Source organism: Peromyscus maniculatus, chromosome 8, assembly GCF_049852395.1.
Source record: "Peromyscus maniculatus bairdii isolate BWxNUB_F1_BW_parent chromosome 8, HU_Pman_BW_mat_3.1, whole genome shotgun sequence".
Taxonomy (NCBI): Eukaryota; Metazoa; Chordata; class Mammalia; order Rodentia; family Cricetidae; genus Peromyscus; species Peromyscus maniculatus.
The window spans coordinates 92,347,441-92,360,716 of NC_134859.1; the positions used below are offsets into that span (position 1 = coordinate 92,347,441).

The 13,276-nt window shown below is 47.1% G+C and overlaps 1 protein-coding gene across 16 annotated transcripts in view; it reads left to right on the plus strand.

The window, feature by feature from the left end:
- Positions 1-2,984: 2,984 nt before the first annotated feature.
- Tlk2 (tousled like kinase 2) overlaps positions 2,985-13,276 on the plus strand; it is a 107,536-nt gene continuing 97,244 nt past the window's right edge. For 7 of the 16 annotated variants that reach the window (XM_006970526.3, XM_015994719.3, XM_042282964.2 and 4 more), the window contains exons 1-2: positions 4,150-4,283; positions 6,168-6,250. In XM_006970526.3, coding sequence (XP_006970588.1) covers positions 6,170-6,250 — 81 coding nt within the window. In that variant the 5' untranslated portion in view covers positions 4,150-4,283; positions 6,168-6,169. Of the gene's footprint in view, positions 3,311-4,149; positions 4,284-4,482; positions 4,732-6,167; positions 6,251-13,276 lie in introns of those variants that run through there. The other 9 variants (XM_076543534.1, XM_076543530.1, XM_015994705.3 and 6 more) reach the window with 9 other exon arrangements.

The following is a 13,276-nucleotide window of genomic DNA, read 5'->3' on the forward strand; positions in this document are numbered from 1 at the left end:
AACAAAGCCGGAAAAATGTATAGTACCCAAGGGTCTGAGGCCTAAGAGGACATGCCACAAAGTAAAAGGGAGTTAAAGTACTCTGGTGTCTACCTGAAGATACTAGTTAATTTTCCTACAAGTTAATTTTTTTAACAAGTTAATTCTTTTTGTTTGTTTGTTTGTTTTTTTCCAGACAGGGTTTCTCTGTGTAGCTTTGCACCTTTCCTGGAACTCACTCTGTAGACCAGGCTGGCCTGGAACTCACAGAGATCCACCTGCCTCTGCCTCCTGAGTGCTGGGATTAAAGGCGTGTGCCACCACCGCCCAGCAACAAGTTAATTCTTTAACAACCAACCAATTTGCTTTCTGTGGTTCCAAAAGCAAATGTTAGGAAAGCACAAGGTGAATAAAAATTATCGGGGACAGTCACATACAGAATTTATACTACAGGCTCCATAAAGTAGTACAATCAAGGATTCTGCTTGAGTTTAACCCAGATTTGCCCAGTTTTTTGGTCAAAGTAACCTTTCCTCCCTCTGATTCATCATTAACCTCCACTGAAATCTGTACAGCAATCTGGAGGAAGCCACAGCTAGTCTCAAGGATGTAGGATTATTCTCTGTGACTTTAAGATGAACTTGGCAGACTTTCCCTTCATTCCTCTAAATTTTAGGGTCTAAAACCAAAGACCAATGGGCCACATGAACCCCCAATTCCATCCACAGTTAAGTTTTCACAGCTAATGCGAACTAGATTTTTTGTTAGTTTTTGAGACAGGGTTTCTCTGTTTAGCCCTGACTGTCCTTGAAATCTCTAGGCTGTAGACTAGGCTGGCCCTGAACTCCCAGAGATCCTCCTGCCTCTGCCTCCCAAGTGTTGGGATCAGAGGTGTTCACCACCATACCTGGCTAGTATTAATAGTCTGAATTATATGATGCTTACTCTAAGGAAGCACCCAATTGCTCTAAGCAAACTCATCGAATTCCTATAAGCAGTTTCTATTGGAATGACTGTTAAATCTACAGTGAGTAGACTTGGGATGGTACTAGGTTCTTTGACATGGATAGAAAATTAAACTAAGAAGAGTGAAACCAAAAATCTTATCTGTTTCAATGATTCCTTTAAAAAAATATATTCAGCAGACAGGTGTTAGGGCAAATGCCTTTAGCTCCCAGCTCCTAGAGGGCTGAGGCAGGAGGATTGGGGATTTAGGCCAATTTTGGCTACATAGTGAGATTCTCAAAAAACTACTAAGAGTGTGTCTGAGTGCTCAGAATATAGCTCAGTTGCTAGCATAGCTTGTAATCAATCCTAGCTCTTGGGAGATAGAGGCAGGATCAGAAGTTCAAGGTCATCCTCAGCTACACTATGAGATAGATGTAGGTATATTAGACCTTCTATCGAAACAAAAAGCCAAAAAGGGACCTTTCCATCTAGGAAGGGCATTGTGAATCCTCTAGCTTCAGTACATGTGGTTGGTGAAACTTGAAATGATTAGATATTTGGCCCAGGCAACCTGTTTGTGGACCAGCTGGACTAGAACTCAGCTTCCACGCTGTCCATTCCTTTCTCTTATGTTCTCTTCTCCTAATTTAGGACATTCCAGGGTCATTTTAAGGAGTTATTTTTAGGCTGTGCATGGTGGTTGCATGCCTGTAATCCCAGCACTCTGCAGGCCAGCCCATGTTGCATAGTAAGTTGCAGGTCATATTCTTTTCAGATTTTTTTTTTTTTTTTTTTTTTTTTTTTTGGTTTTTCGAGACAGGGTTTCTCTGTGTAGCTTTGCGCCTTTCCTGGAACTCACTTGGTAGCCCAGGCTGGCCTCGAACTCACAAAGATCCGCCTGCCTCTGCCTCCCGAGTGCTGGGATTAAAGGCGTGCGCCACCAACGCCCGGCCAGATTTATTTTTAAGTATGTGTCTGTGTGTGCACATGTAGGTGGCTGGAGTTACAGGCGGTTGTGACCTGTCTCATATGGATGCTGGGACTCAAACTAAGGTTCTCTGCAATAGCAGTGCCAGAGCTTTTTTTTTTTTTCAGAGCTGAGGACCAAACCCAGGGCCTAGCAAGCGCTCTACCAGAGCTAAAGCCCCAACCCTTTTTTGGTTTTTCAGACAGGGTTTCTCTGTGTAGTGTTGGCGCCTATCCAGGAACTCACTCTGTAGCCCAGGCTGGCCTTGAACTCACAGAGGTCCGCCTGGCTCTGCCTCCGGAGTGCTGGGATATTAAAGGGGTGCGCCACCATGCCCAGCCAGCGGTGCCAATTCTTAACCGCTGAGCCATCTCTCCAGCCCCTTCCTTCTTTGGGTTTTCAGATAGGGTGTGAGTATGTAGCCAGGGCTGGCAATCCTGTGTTATCTCAGCCATGTGAGATATTTTCTTTCTTTCTACCCACCCCCGAAACAGGGTCTCACTATGTAGCCCAGGCTGTCCTGGAACTCTCTGCCTCCCAAGTGCTTGGATTAAAAGCATGCACCGCTTCGCCCAACTGTTGAGTTACTTTCTTGATCCCTGTACCACTGTCACTCGGGAGGGACCGGTGCACTAGCCTTAGGTTCTCCATCTTGTTCATGCTTGGGGACCGCCAGCTCGCCTCCTTTCCCTACCCTCTGCTCCTGACGTGCTCTTCCCCTCTCCCCTTCAAAAAGCTATCTTTCCAAGCAGTGTGGGATTGGAAGACGACTTCCGCTGTGAGTCTTTCTACGGTGCTTCAATCCCGAAGGATGGAGAATTCACACAAAAAGGAATCTGCCATCCTCGGCCCGTTTGGCAGGTCTTCGTCCAGGCGGTATGTGGAGAAATGAAGGCTGAGGAAGAAATGCGAACAGAACTCGGCTCCGGAGTGCTTGCCAGCCCCTGGGAAAGTTCAAGCGGCTGTCGAGAGCCTGGCCGTTTCTCCCGTGCAGCGCTTCAGTCCTGCGGTCCTCTTCCGATAGCCGGTCCCCGAGGCCTCGGAGGCAAACCAAACGCGGCCACTCTCAAGTCAGCGTCTGGGCGCTCGGGGAGAAGAGGTGAAGAAAGCCATCTTTCTGTGCCCGGGGTCGGAGGGGGAGCCCTTTCCCAGGCAGGCAGCCCTCCCGTCGCACCAGGGGCGCTCGCCCTCTCCGCACACACTGAGGAAGGAGCCGGCCTGCTTCTCCACGCCGGCATTCGCCCTCAGAGCCCCGAGCACCCCCGGAGGCCGGTCCTGCCGCCGGAGGTTGGAATGGAACCTAGGTGTTCCGAGAGAGTGCCCCGGGGGTAGCGCCCTCCGCGGCCGGGACCGTGCCGGGAGGACCCGGCTCTGATCCCAGGACACCTTTGTCCCTGGAGACGCCCGGCCAGCCAGGTACGTGCAAGGCCAACGCGGCCGGCCGCCCGGGGCGTGGGGTCCGGGGGAACCGGCGGCGACGGCGGCGGGGACACCGCGGTCCGTCCCTGGCCAGAGCAGCCTCAGCCCTCACCAGACGTGTGGGGCTCGGGGACCCGGGCCGGCGCCGCGGACACAAAGGCGGCTGCCGAGGCTCCGGCCCGGCCGCTCGCCCACCGCCCCTCACGTCGCAGCCGAGCCGCAGGCGCCGCCAGCCGCCCGCCCTCGGCAGCCCCGGTCCGGCGCGGCCTGCTCAGCCGGCGGGCGCGGGGTCCCCTGGTTAACCCCTGCCCGCCAGCGCGGCCGCTGATTGGAGGAGGCGGAGCGCCGGGGCCGCGGGGACCCCCCCCCCCCGCCACACCTTTCGCGTCCCCTCCCCCACGGTCGGTACTCTCCCCCCCTCCCCTGGAACCCCCCCCTTTGCCTCCCAGCCGTGCAAATCTCGCGAGGAAACACGCGGTTTCACTAGTGTGTTTACACCGATCACTACTAATCCGGACCGAACCGATCCGGATTAAGGGGCCGGAGGCGGGTCCTGGGCACCAGCGGTTCCGACCCCCCCACCCCCGCCCTCCGCGCCGCACCCGAGTGGCCCCCAGCCGACCGGGCCCCCGCTTCCCGGCCCGACCCGGGCCCCTCTGCGCCTCCCGTGGCCTTTGTCCGGCGCCAGGAGGCCGGTCCCGCGCCCCCCGCGGCCGCCCGGGCCCGGGGCCCGCGTCAGGCGCCTGGCTCTGTACGCGAGCTCGGGGATCTGCGGCCTCCGCGGCCCCCCTCCCCCGCCCGCCCTCTCGTGGAGCCCGGCGCCGGCGGCGGCTGCCCGGGCGGGGGGTTGCGGCGCTCAGGAGAGGCCCCGGCTCCGCCCCGGGCCTGCCCAGGGGGAGAGCGGAGCGGTCCGCAGCCGGGTCGGGTCGGGGCCCCTCCCGAGAGGAGCGTGGAGCGGCGGCGGCGGCAGGTGAGAAGCTGAGCCCGGGCCGGGGCAGGGCGCCGGGCCCGGGATAGTAACCGTCCCGGGGACCCCCCCTCGGCCTGAGGAGGCTGCGACTCGGGCCGGCGTCGGGCCCGCGGCTCCTGGGCACTGAGGCGGGAGGTGCTCTCCCCGAGGGCTGCGGGTCGCTGAGGGGCCGGGCCGACGCTGGGCCAGGCCCGGGCCTGGGAATGGGGCGGTCGGCCTGCTCCGAGAGGGGACTCCAGGGAGCGGGAGGCCTCGGCAGCCTCCCGGGCGCCCCCGACGCTGCCCCCCGCTCCCTCCGTGACAGGTGGGCCTGGAGTTAGGGAAAGTTTGGAGCCGGCGAGGGGCGCCGGGACCAGGCCCCACCGCTCCTGCTTCCCGGCCAGGGGCTGCTGGGAGGACCCCGGTCCCGAGGCTGGCTGGAAAGCGATGGGGTGGAGATCGTCCTAACGTGAGTTGACAGTCAATGGGATAACTGCTGGGGCCTCGTCTTCCGGACCAGGCCTCGGGATGGAGGTTTGGGAAATGTTTCCAGAGACCTTGGGATTGGGGAGAGGCTGCAACCTCTGCCATTCCGACCTCGATTAGGGCAGGGCGAGTGGCGGCGAGCAAGGCCACTTACCTACTTGGGGACAACTCGGTTTTCTTCCCAGTCTTTTTTAGTTTTAAAGATGCCTTTCTGCCCTTCTAAGAATTTCCTGATTCCTTCTCTAACGTGTACTTGTATGTGTGAGTGAAACTTTAATTTGTCACCCTTTGCCCCGGGCTCTCAATCCAGGAAGGGAAATGAAAGTTAAGGACTCGTGGAGGGGATGTTACTGGAAATTGTGGAGTTGTTAGATTGCAGAGAAGCAGCTTTGATTCATGTTTTCGGTGAACTTTAAAAATTATGCCAATCGCTCCAGTAACTATTCAGTAGTGTGTCGGAAGGGTTTCTATGTAATGATGTATGCTCCTTTCCCACTTTGAAGAGCTTTTCAATGCATGGTGCAAAGGTTGGACATACCTGCTCATGGTGTCTGCATTAATTGGTCGGGGAAGGGTTTAAAAATGGTGTCCTTCTGCCCCTCCCTGCCTGGGAGGAGTGCTCAAAGCAGATATCCACTACTGCTTCAAGGAGTGGTCAGAAAAGGATTTTGTGAGGGAATTGTTGCAGCCTTATATTAATTTCCCGAGTGGATGTAGGTTGACGGTTTATCTTGGGTTCTTCATTAAATTTAGCATGAAAGAATTCCAGTTTTCATTAGCTGCTGTGAGCTATTCAGGAAAGGAGCTATACAGTAGGGTTATTGAAGTTATTTGCAGCTTCTGATTCATTCTATATTCATTTGAAATTATTAATGAATTATATTTTTAGCTTAAGAACTGGTTCTTGGTGTTGGGGAAAGAACTATCTGAAAGTACTCCCGTGGAAAGGCTAACAGGAGTTTTCTGTTTGCAAGTGCGGCCTTGGTTTTCTTTCTGCTCACCTTTTACAGAGATAATATGAAGCGTTTGCTACTTCTTCTTATTTACTTAGTTTTTATTTATGAGACAGGGTTTCATTTTATAGCTCTGGCCAACCAGGCTGCCCTCAAATTTGTGGCTATCTGTTGCTTATACTTCCTTCATGTTGGGATTACAAGGGTGGGCTTCCATTCCTGTCTCTCACCCCCAGTAAAGATCAAACTAGAATTCAGGAAAAAGAAAAGACCCTCATAGAAGAGAGCTCAAGCTGCTGTGTGATCTAAAGTAACTATCGATAACATCAAATAACTGATGAGTATATTATAACGCTCGAATGTATATGTCTTTGAGGTTTACAAAATTCCTATGCGTTTTCTTACACATAAAACTTTTTCTTCTATTTAGTTTTTCATGACTTCTTGGCCCTCTTTCTTCCTGTAGAAATGATGGAAGAATTGCATAGCCTGGACCCACGAAGGCAGGAATTATTGGAGGCCAGGTTCACTGGAGTTGGTGTTAGTAAGGTGAGTAACTTGGCGAACGTGGACATTTCCAAGTATAACTTAAACACATTGAGGAATTGAATAGAAATTGAATAGGAATTGGGTGGTAGGACATGCTGATAGGGTACAGGGGAGATTTGAAATCTTCCAGTGATTCCTGAAGTACGATGGTTAAGCGTTAATTTTGGAGAATATGTTTCTTTCCCCTTTGAATGGAGCGGAGGTTTTCTGAGGGGCTTGTTGCGAGGATACTGGTAGGATGTGGATCTAGATCCTAGTTTGTATTTTGTTAAAACTTCTCAGCCACTCAGGGAGAGAGAGAGGCATTGTAAAGCTTTCGGACACTGGGTCTGTTGGGGTAGTTACATGATGGAGTGTTGTTAGAGCTGGTGAAGTCCATCAGTTCTCCAAATCTGCAGCCAGCAGATCCCTCCTGGTTGTTTCCTTAGACTGTTTGTTCCCTCTTCTTCATTTCTACTAGTAAAGTGTTTTCACCTTTTATTTTCGTTTTTGTTTTATGTACATGAGTGTTTGCCTGCATGCAAGTATGTACCTCGTGTGCATGTTTGGTGCTTACAGACGCCAGAAGAGGGCATCGCATGTGCTGAAATTGGGTTTAGATGGGTGTGAAGTGCCGTGTGGGTCCTGGGACCTGAGCCTGATCCTCCGGAAGAACACAGTGCTCTTACCTGCTGTACTGTCCATCTAGTTCCTTCCTGTTGTCATTCTGTGGAAGTGTACACTGAGATCAAGCCCCCAGCACTGGGCAGGTGGAATGTCACTTACACTCTTCTGGCTTTCTGTATGTCTTGATGTACCTGCTTATTTACCCCTCTGATCTCACAGGATGGTTTTAGTGCATTATATATGTCTGTTTATAATGTTTTATTTAAAAGCTTCGCCTGATCCAAGGTTGTCAGATTGCTTGAGCTTGAGATAAATGATATGTGCATTTTAATCTATGATCTATTTAATAGATTTCTGTCTTTTTTAAGAAATGCTATATCTTACAGTAACTTGGTGTTAATTTCATGCTCTGGCCAGTTGTTTCTTCAACAAGAAGGAGTATGTTAGGTTTATGCTTGGGAAACCTAGCTTTGATGGATCACACAATTTTAGTGAGCTGGGATAGCTTGGTGGTTTTTATTTATTGGAAAAGCACATAGTACCTACAGTATACTGGGCATTGTGTAAGTGTTGTGGACAATACCTCAGTCTAGTGCCTTAAACCTGCAGAGAAAGAAAGAGAAACGAGAAATACTGCAGCAAGAACTGTGTTAGAACTCTGACAAGGAAACACGGCATTTAGTGCCTACGTGTGTGTGTGTGTGTGTGTGTGTGTGTGTGTGTGTGTGTGTCTGTGTGTCTGTGTGTTTGTTTGTCTGTCTTTTGTTTTTCTGTGTATCTTTGGCTGTCCTAGAACTCACTCTGTAGACCACGTTGGCCTCGAACTCACAGATATCTGCCTGCCTCTGCCTCCTGAGTGCTGGGATCAAAGGCGTGTGCCACCATGCCCAGCTTAGTTCTTGGTTTTTGAGATAAGGTTTCATGTAGCCTAGCCAGGCCTGGAACTTGATTATATAGCCCAGGTTAGCCTTGAACTCCTTGATCTTCTTGCTTCCATCTCCCAAGTACTGGGATTATAGGGGTAAGCCACCACTTCCAGCTTCAGTAGTTCTTTTGATTTTTGTTTTGTTTTTGAGATAGGTAGCCTAGGTTGGCCTGTGATTTGTGATCATCCTGCCCCAGGCTGGTAAGTACTGGAAATACAGGCATGCACCACCATACCTGGCTGTAATTATGTGCATGAATGCTTTATTTTTTCAACTAACTCTAGTAACTGACTATTGGTGGCACTTTGGAGTGGCTAAAACCCCTGATCGTTACATACTGAAGATAAACATGAAGACATAAATTATTTGGTCAAAGGGAAGTAGCCTCAGAAAGAAGTACACAGTGTTATTTGAATATTAAGTAGATATCTGGGCCAAGGATGACACATCTATTTTGTCTGGCCTAGAATTCTTGTGTGATCTTGCTATCTCAGTTTTCTAGGTGCTGGGACTGTAGGCATGAGTGGCCATACTAGGTCTTGTTTATAATTACTGATTGATTGTTGTGGTATAAAGGATCAAACCCAGGGCCTTGTATATGCTAGACGAGCACCTTACACACTGAATTGTATCTCTAGTCCTTTGGGGTTGTTGTTGTTGTTGTTGAGATAGTCTCATTTTGTAGCCCTGCTTTTTAGGTGCTGGGATTAAAGTCATGTGTCACTACACCCAGCCAGCTGTTTTATAACTTGTTCCATAGCTCGGGCTTGAACCAGTGATCTTTCTGCCTTAGCTTCTTGAGTGTCTGGAATTACACTGCTGTACCTTATTTATTTATTTATTTATTTATTTAATGTACACTGGTGTCTTACCTACATGTATGTCTGGCTTAGGGTGTAGGATCCCCTGTAACTGGAATTACAGACATTTGTGAGCTCACATGTGAGTGTTGGGAATTGAACCTGAGTCCTGGAAGAGCAGCCAGTGCTCTTAACCACTGAGTCATCTCAAGGCCCTCACTGTTGTGTCTTTTAACTTGGCAATCAGTCATTTATTTATTTATCTATTTACTTATTTTTATTTTTTGGAGGCAGGGTCTTACTGTACAACCTAGACTGGCCTGGAACCCAGTTCTGCACTCTCAAACTCATGGTCCTCTTGTCTCTCGGGATTATAGGTGTGTCCAGCTAAGGCTCATAATTTAATCTATTCACATGGTTTCTTATGGAGAAAGTTTGTATTCCAACTGTGTAGAGTTGATTTTACTAATCTTTGTTGGGATGGCTTCTTTCCTCCTGCAATGTAGCTGCGTGCATGCTGGCTCTATCCAAGTGTACCTTTGCTGAAATAGGTTCTAGTCATGGGAATGAATGACATCTTACTTTTACTGCCCAGACTCAACTTACAATGATGTAAACAAGTTGTGGGAAACTTTAATGTGCCCTTGGGAAGCCGAGGTATAAGATAATGAGTTTGAGGCCAGCCTAGACTACATGGTAAGACCCTGTCTTAGAAAACAAACAAAAACCCAAAACCTTCAAAAAACTTGAATGTAATATTGTCTGTTTGATAGGAAGTTCATCAGTACTTAGTTGCTTTTATGCCATTAATTGTACATTTTGACATGTCTGTCATGGTAAGTATATTTATTTCAGTAAATGCTTTATTTGGTGATCAGTGGAAAAAAATCATTGATTTCTGTAGCAAAGAGACTTGAAAGAAAAGTAAGTTACTGTATTGTTTGCAGAGACAGGAAGAGGAAAAAGATACTCTCTCTTTTTTTTTTTAATAGAATTTTTTTTTTTTTTGAGAGCATCTCATGTAGTTGAGAATGACACTGAACTCCTGATCCTCTTGCCTCTGCTGCCTACAGGTGTTGGGATTCCACCAGGAGGCCCCACATCCAGCAAAGATACCACTTTGTTTTACTGCTTCTCTTCTTAGGGTTGGGCTAGGCGTTGTATCTCTTAGGTCGTTGATTGAAATGATGCCAGTGGTGTTGGGTAAAAAGGACGCTTTAGGTGAGACTCCTTTTCCTGGTTTTACACGATTTGTTATGGGTCATGCTTTCCCAGGGAGGATGTCACTGTTCATAGCTTTCAGTTTGTCAAGATCAAGAAAGGTTTCCGCCCTTGCTTCCGAGAGAGCAGAGTGATGACCTGTGATGGTGCCATCTAGTGGGACCTGCGAAGTCTCTTGAGTTTCTCCTGAGTGCTCAGGACATTTTCAGTACTTCCTGATGCCCATAGTAGGAAGACAGTCAGGGCCGTTGTGGACTGTTTCCAAATGGACAGGAGTGCTGTAAGTGGTTCAGTCTTTGAACTTTCTGGTGGTTGTAGCTCTTCTGTCATACTGCTTTTACTCCTTTTCACTACGTTCATAAAACTGTGGCTAAAAAAAATGACCAAACTGCCATATTTATTACTTATATTCCAGCACTTATTGTTTGTATTTTGGTTTTTAATCTTGCAATTTTGGGGAGGTTCTTGCACAGCACACTAATACATTAATTTTGTCAATATTGTTAGGTTTTATTTAATAATAGTTATTAAGCCAGAATTAATTTATTTAGGGTTTGGGATGCATTATGCAGTTTTGGTTGGAGAGATTGCTGTTTTCTGTCAGTCGGTAATAGGGAAAAGAAGTGTTATGTACACCAAGAAGCCTAGAGAGCACATTCTTTCAGTGCAGCTGCCGCTTTCTCTGTGTACACCAGGCTGGCCTCGAACTCACAGACCCACCTGCCTCTGCCTCCCAAGTGCTGGGATTAAAGGTGTGCGCCACCACCACTCGACTTTAGCTGCCACTTTCTACACAAACCTGGAACCAGTCCATTTAGCAGTTTGGAGGTGATAGGGTTCAATTGGACTGTGAATTTGCTTTCTTACTGACCTAATATTTAAGCTTTTTTATTTTATTTCTTTGGTTTTTGAGACAGGATTTTTCTGTGTATAGTCCTGGCTGTCCTGAAACTCGCTTTATAGACCAGGCTGGCCTCGAATTCACAGATACCTGCTTGCCTCTGCCTCCCGAGTGCTGGGATTAAAGGTACACATGCCTAGTTTAAGGTCTCTTTCTTAAAGCACTAGATAATTCTCTTTTCATAATGTAAAACTGACTGTAACTTGTTTTCAGTCAAGACCTGTCACAGTTTATATTTCTTACTCTGCTCCTGTTTAGCAATTTAAATGTGTATTGTCTCTGGAGATGGAAGGGTAGGTGGATTCCAACCTTGCTTGCACTATTGCTTGTACCTAGTGGAATATACTTCAAATGTTTTTTTATTACATTTTATTTATTTGTATGTTTGGAGTTGGTGCATGTGCCATTTCACACTTGTGGACTAGAGGACAACTTGTGGGAATTGGTTCTCTCTTCCTACCATGTGCATTCCAGAACTGAACTGGGGGTAGTACCTTTACCTGCTGAGCTGTCTCCCTGGCACCCTTGTTTATATAGATACAGATAGAGATAGATAGATTAATTCCAGGTATAACAGAAGTAACTATCTTTATAACAGTGATGCTGTTTAACAAATCTGTACTTAGTGACTTAACAGGCACTGTCCATTCTCTTTATAAGCTGTATTGTCGAATACAGCATTGCGCCCATCAGTTGAGTTATAGACTTGCTAAGGATCGCTTTATTACAGTGTACTTTGTAATTGCATAATATCGATTGTATAAACAATGAAGTATGATTGCAAAATGAAAGATTTTTTTATTTCTTTGCAAACTAGGTTAACTGCCCTAGAAAGACTAAATTAAGGTATCGATAAGGAAGTATATACACATCTATAAATACATATGTACATGCAGACATCCAAGTTGGCCTACGGAGTGATGATAAGTTTCCTTATAGCATTTTCATGCATGTCTACCATTGTACTTTGTAGTCGTCTTCCTCCCCGACTGCAACTTGTTGGTTTTTCCAGACAGAGTTCCTCTGTGTAGCTCTGACTGTCCTGGAACTTCCTACGTAGACCAGGCTGGCCTCAAATTCACAGATATCCACTTGCCTCTGCCTCCCAGTGCTGGGATTAAAGGTTTGTGTTACCCTCACCTCCAGTCTACTACAATTTTTTTTTTTTTCATATGGGAGAATCTTCATTAAGTCTTTGGCAATTATCTTTTATGTTTTTACTTTTTAAAGAAATTGAAACTGGAAATTCTAGATAAAGGTGTGGTTTTGTAAGATTGCACTTGATGTGTCTATACCTCAAAAGGCCTATCTCAAAAAAGTGACAAAAGAATGTACATTTAAGGAGCTTGAAATGAAGTTGAATTGGTAGAGTGCTTGCCTACCATTCATGAAGCCCTAGGTTCAACCTCCAGCACCCTCATAAAGCAGATGGTGACACAGACCTGTAATCCTAGCACTTGAGAGCTGGAGGCAGGAGGATCAGAAAGTTAAGGTCATCTTTGGCTACATAGTAAGTTCAGAGCCAGCCTGGGCCTTGTCTCAAAGAAAGAATGTATATTTAAGGCTGAGAATGTAGCTCAGTGGTAGAATACTTATCTATCTTGTGCCTAAACCCTGGTTTTAATTATGTTAGTTTTCCATTGTTGTAACAGAATTACCTGTGAAAAACTGACTTAGAGAGGAAACATTTATTCCATTCACTGTTTCAGTATGCGATTTCTTGGCCTGCCTATATAGTGAGACAGAACATCCTTGTGGAGAGGGCTTGGGATATAGCTGCTCACCTCACGATGGCAGGAAGCAGAGCAAGAAAGGGTCAGGGACAAGATGTAGTTGCCAAGAAACATGACCCTATGAACCCACTCCTTCACCTAGGTGCTTGTCACCTTCCAAGAGCCTGTCAAGAAACCATCAGAGAGGGGCTGGGGATTTAGCTCAGTGGTGGAGCGCTTTAGCAAGTCAAGGCCCTGGGTTCAGTCCTCAGCTCTAGAAAAAAAAAAAAAAGAAAAAAAAAAAGAAACCATCAGTGATTAAAAACCCCATCCAAGATGACCCAGTGGGTAAAGGTGCTTGTTCCTGGAGACTCAGATGGTAGAGTGAACCAGTTTCCACAAGTTGTTCTCTCACTTCCACATGCCCACCATAGCGCCTATGTACCTACACACACACACACACCCGTACACCCGTGTGTGTGCAAATATACATAAATAGGTAAATAAATGTAATACATTAAACAAAAAAAAAAAAAAAACAGTCAGGCACTGGTGGCACATCCTTTTAATCCCAGCACTCGGGAGGCAGAAGCAGGTGGATCTCTGAGTTTTAGGTCAGCCTGGTCTATATAGGAAGTTTCAGGATAGCCAGGGCTGTACAGACAAATCCTGTCTTTTTTGTTGTTTGTTTGTTTTTTCAAGACAAACCCTGTCCTGAAAAAAAACAAAACAAAGCTAAAACCACCCTTCATCTGTTGATGAGGTCAGAGCTCTTTAGTCTCACCTCCGAACATGGCTGAAATGGGTACCAAACTGTCAACACATGGCTTGGGAAGTCTTTTTGATCCAAACTATAATAA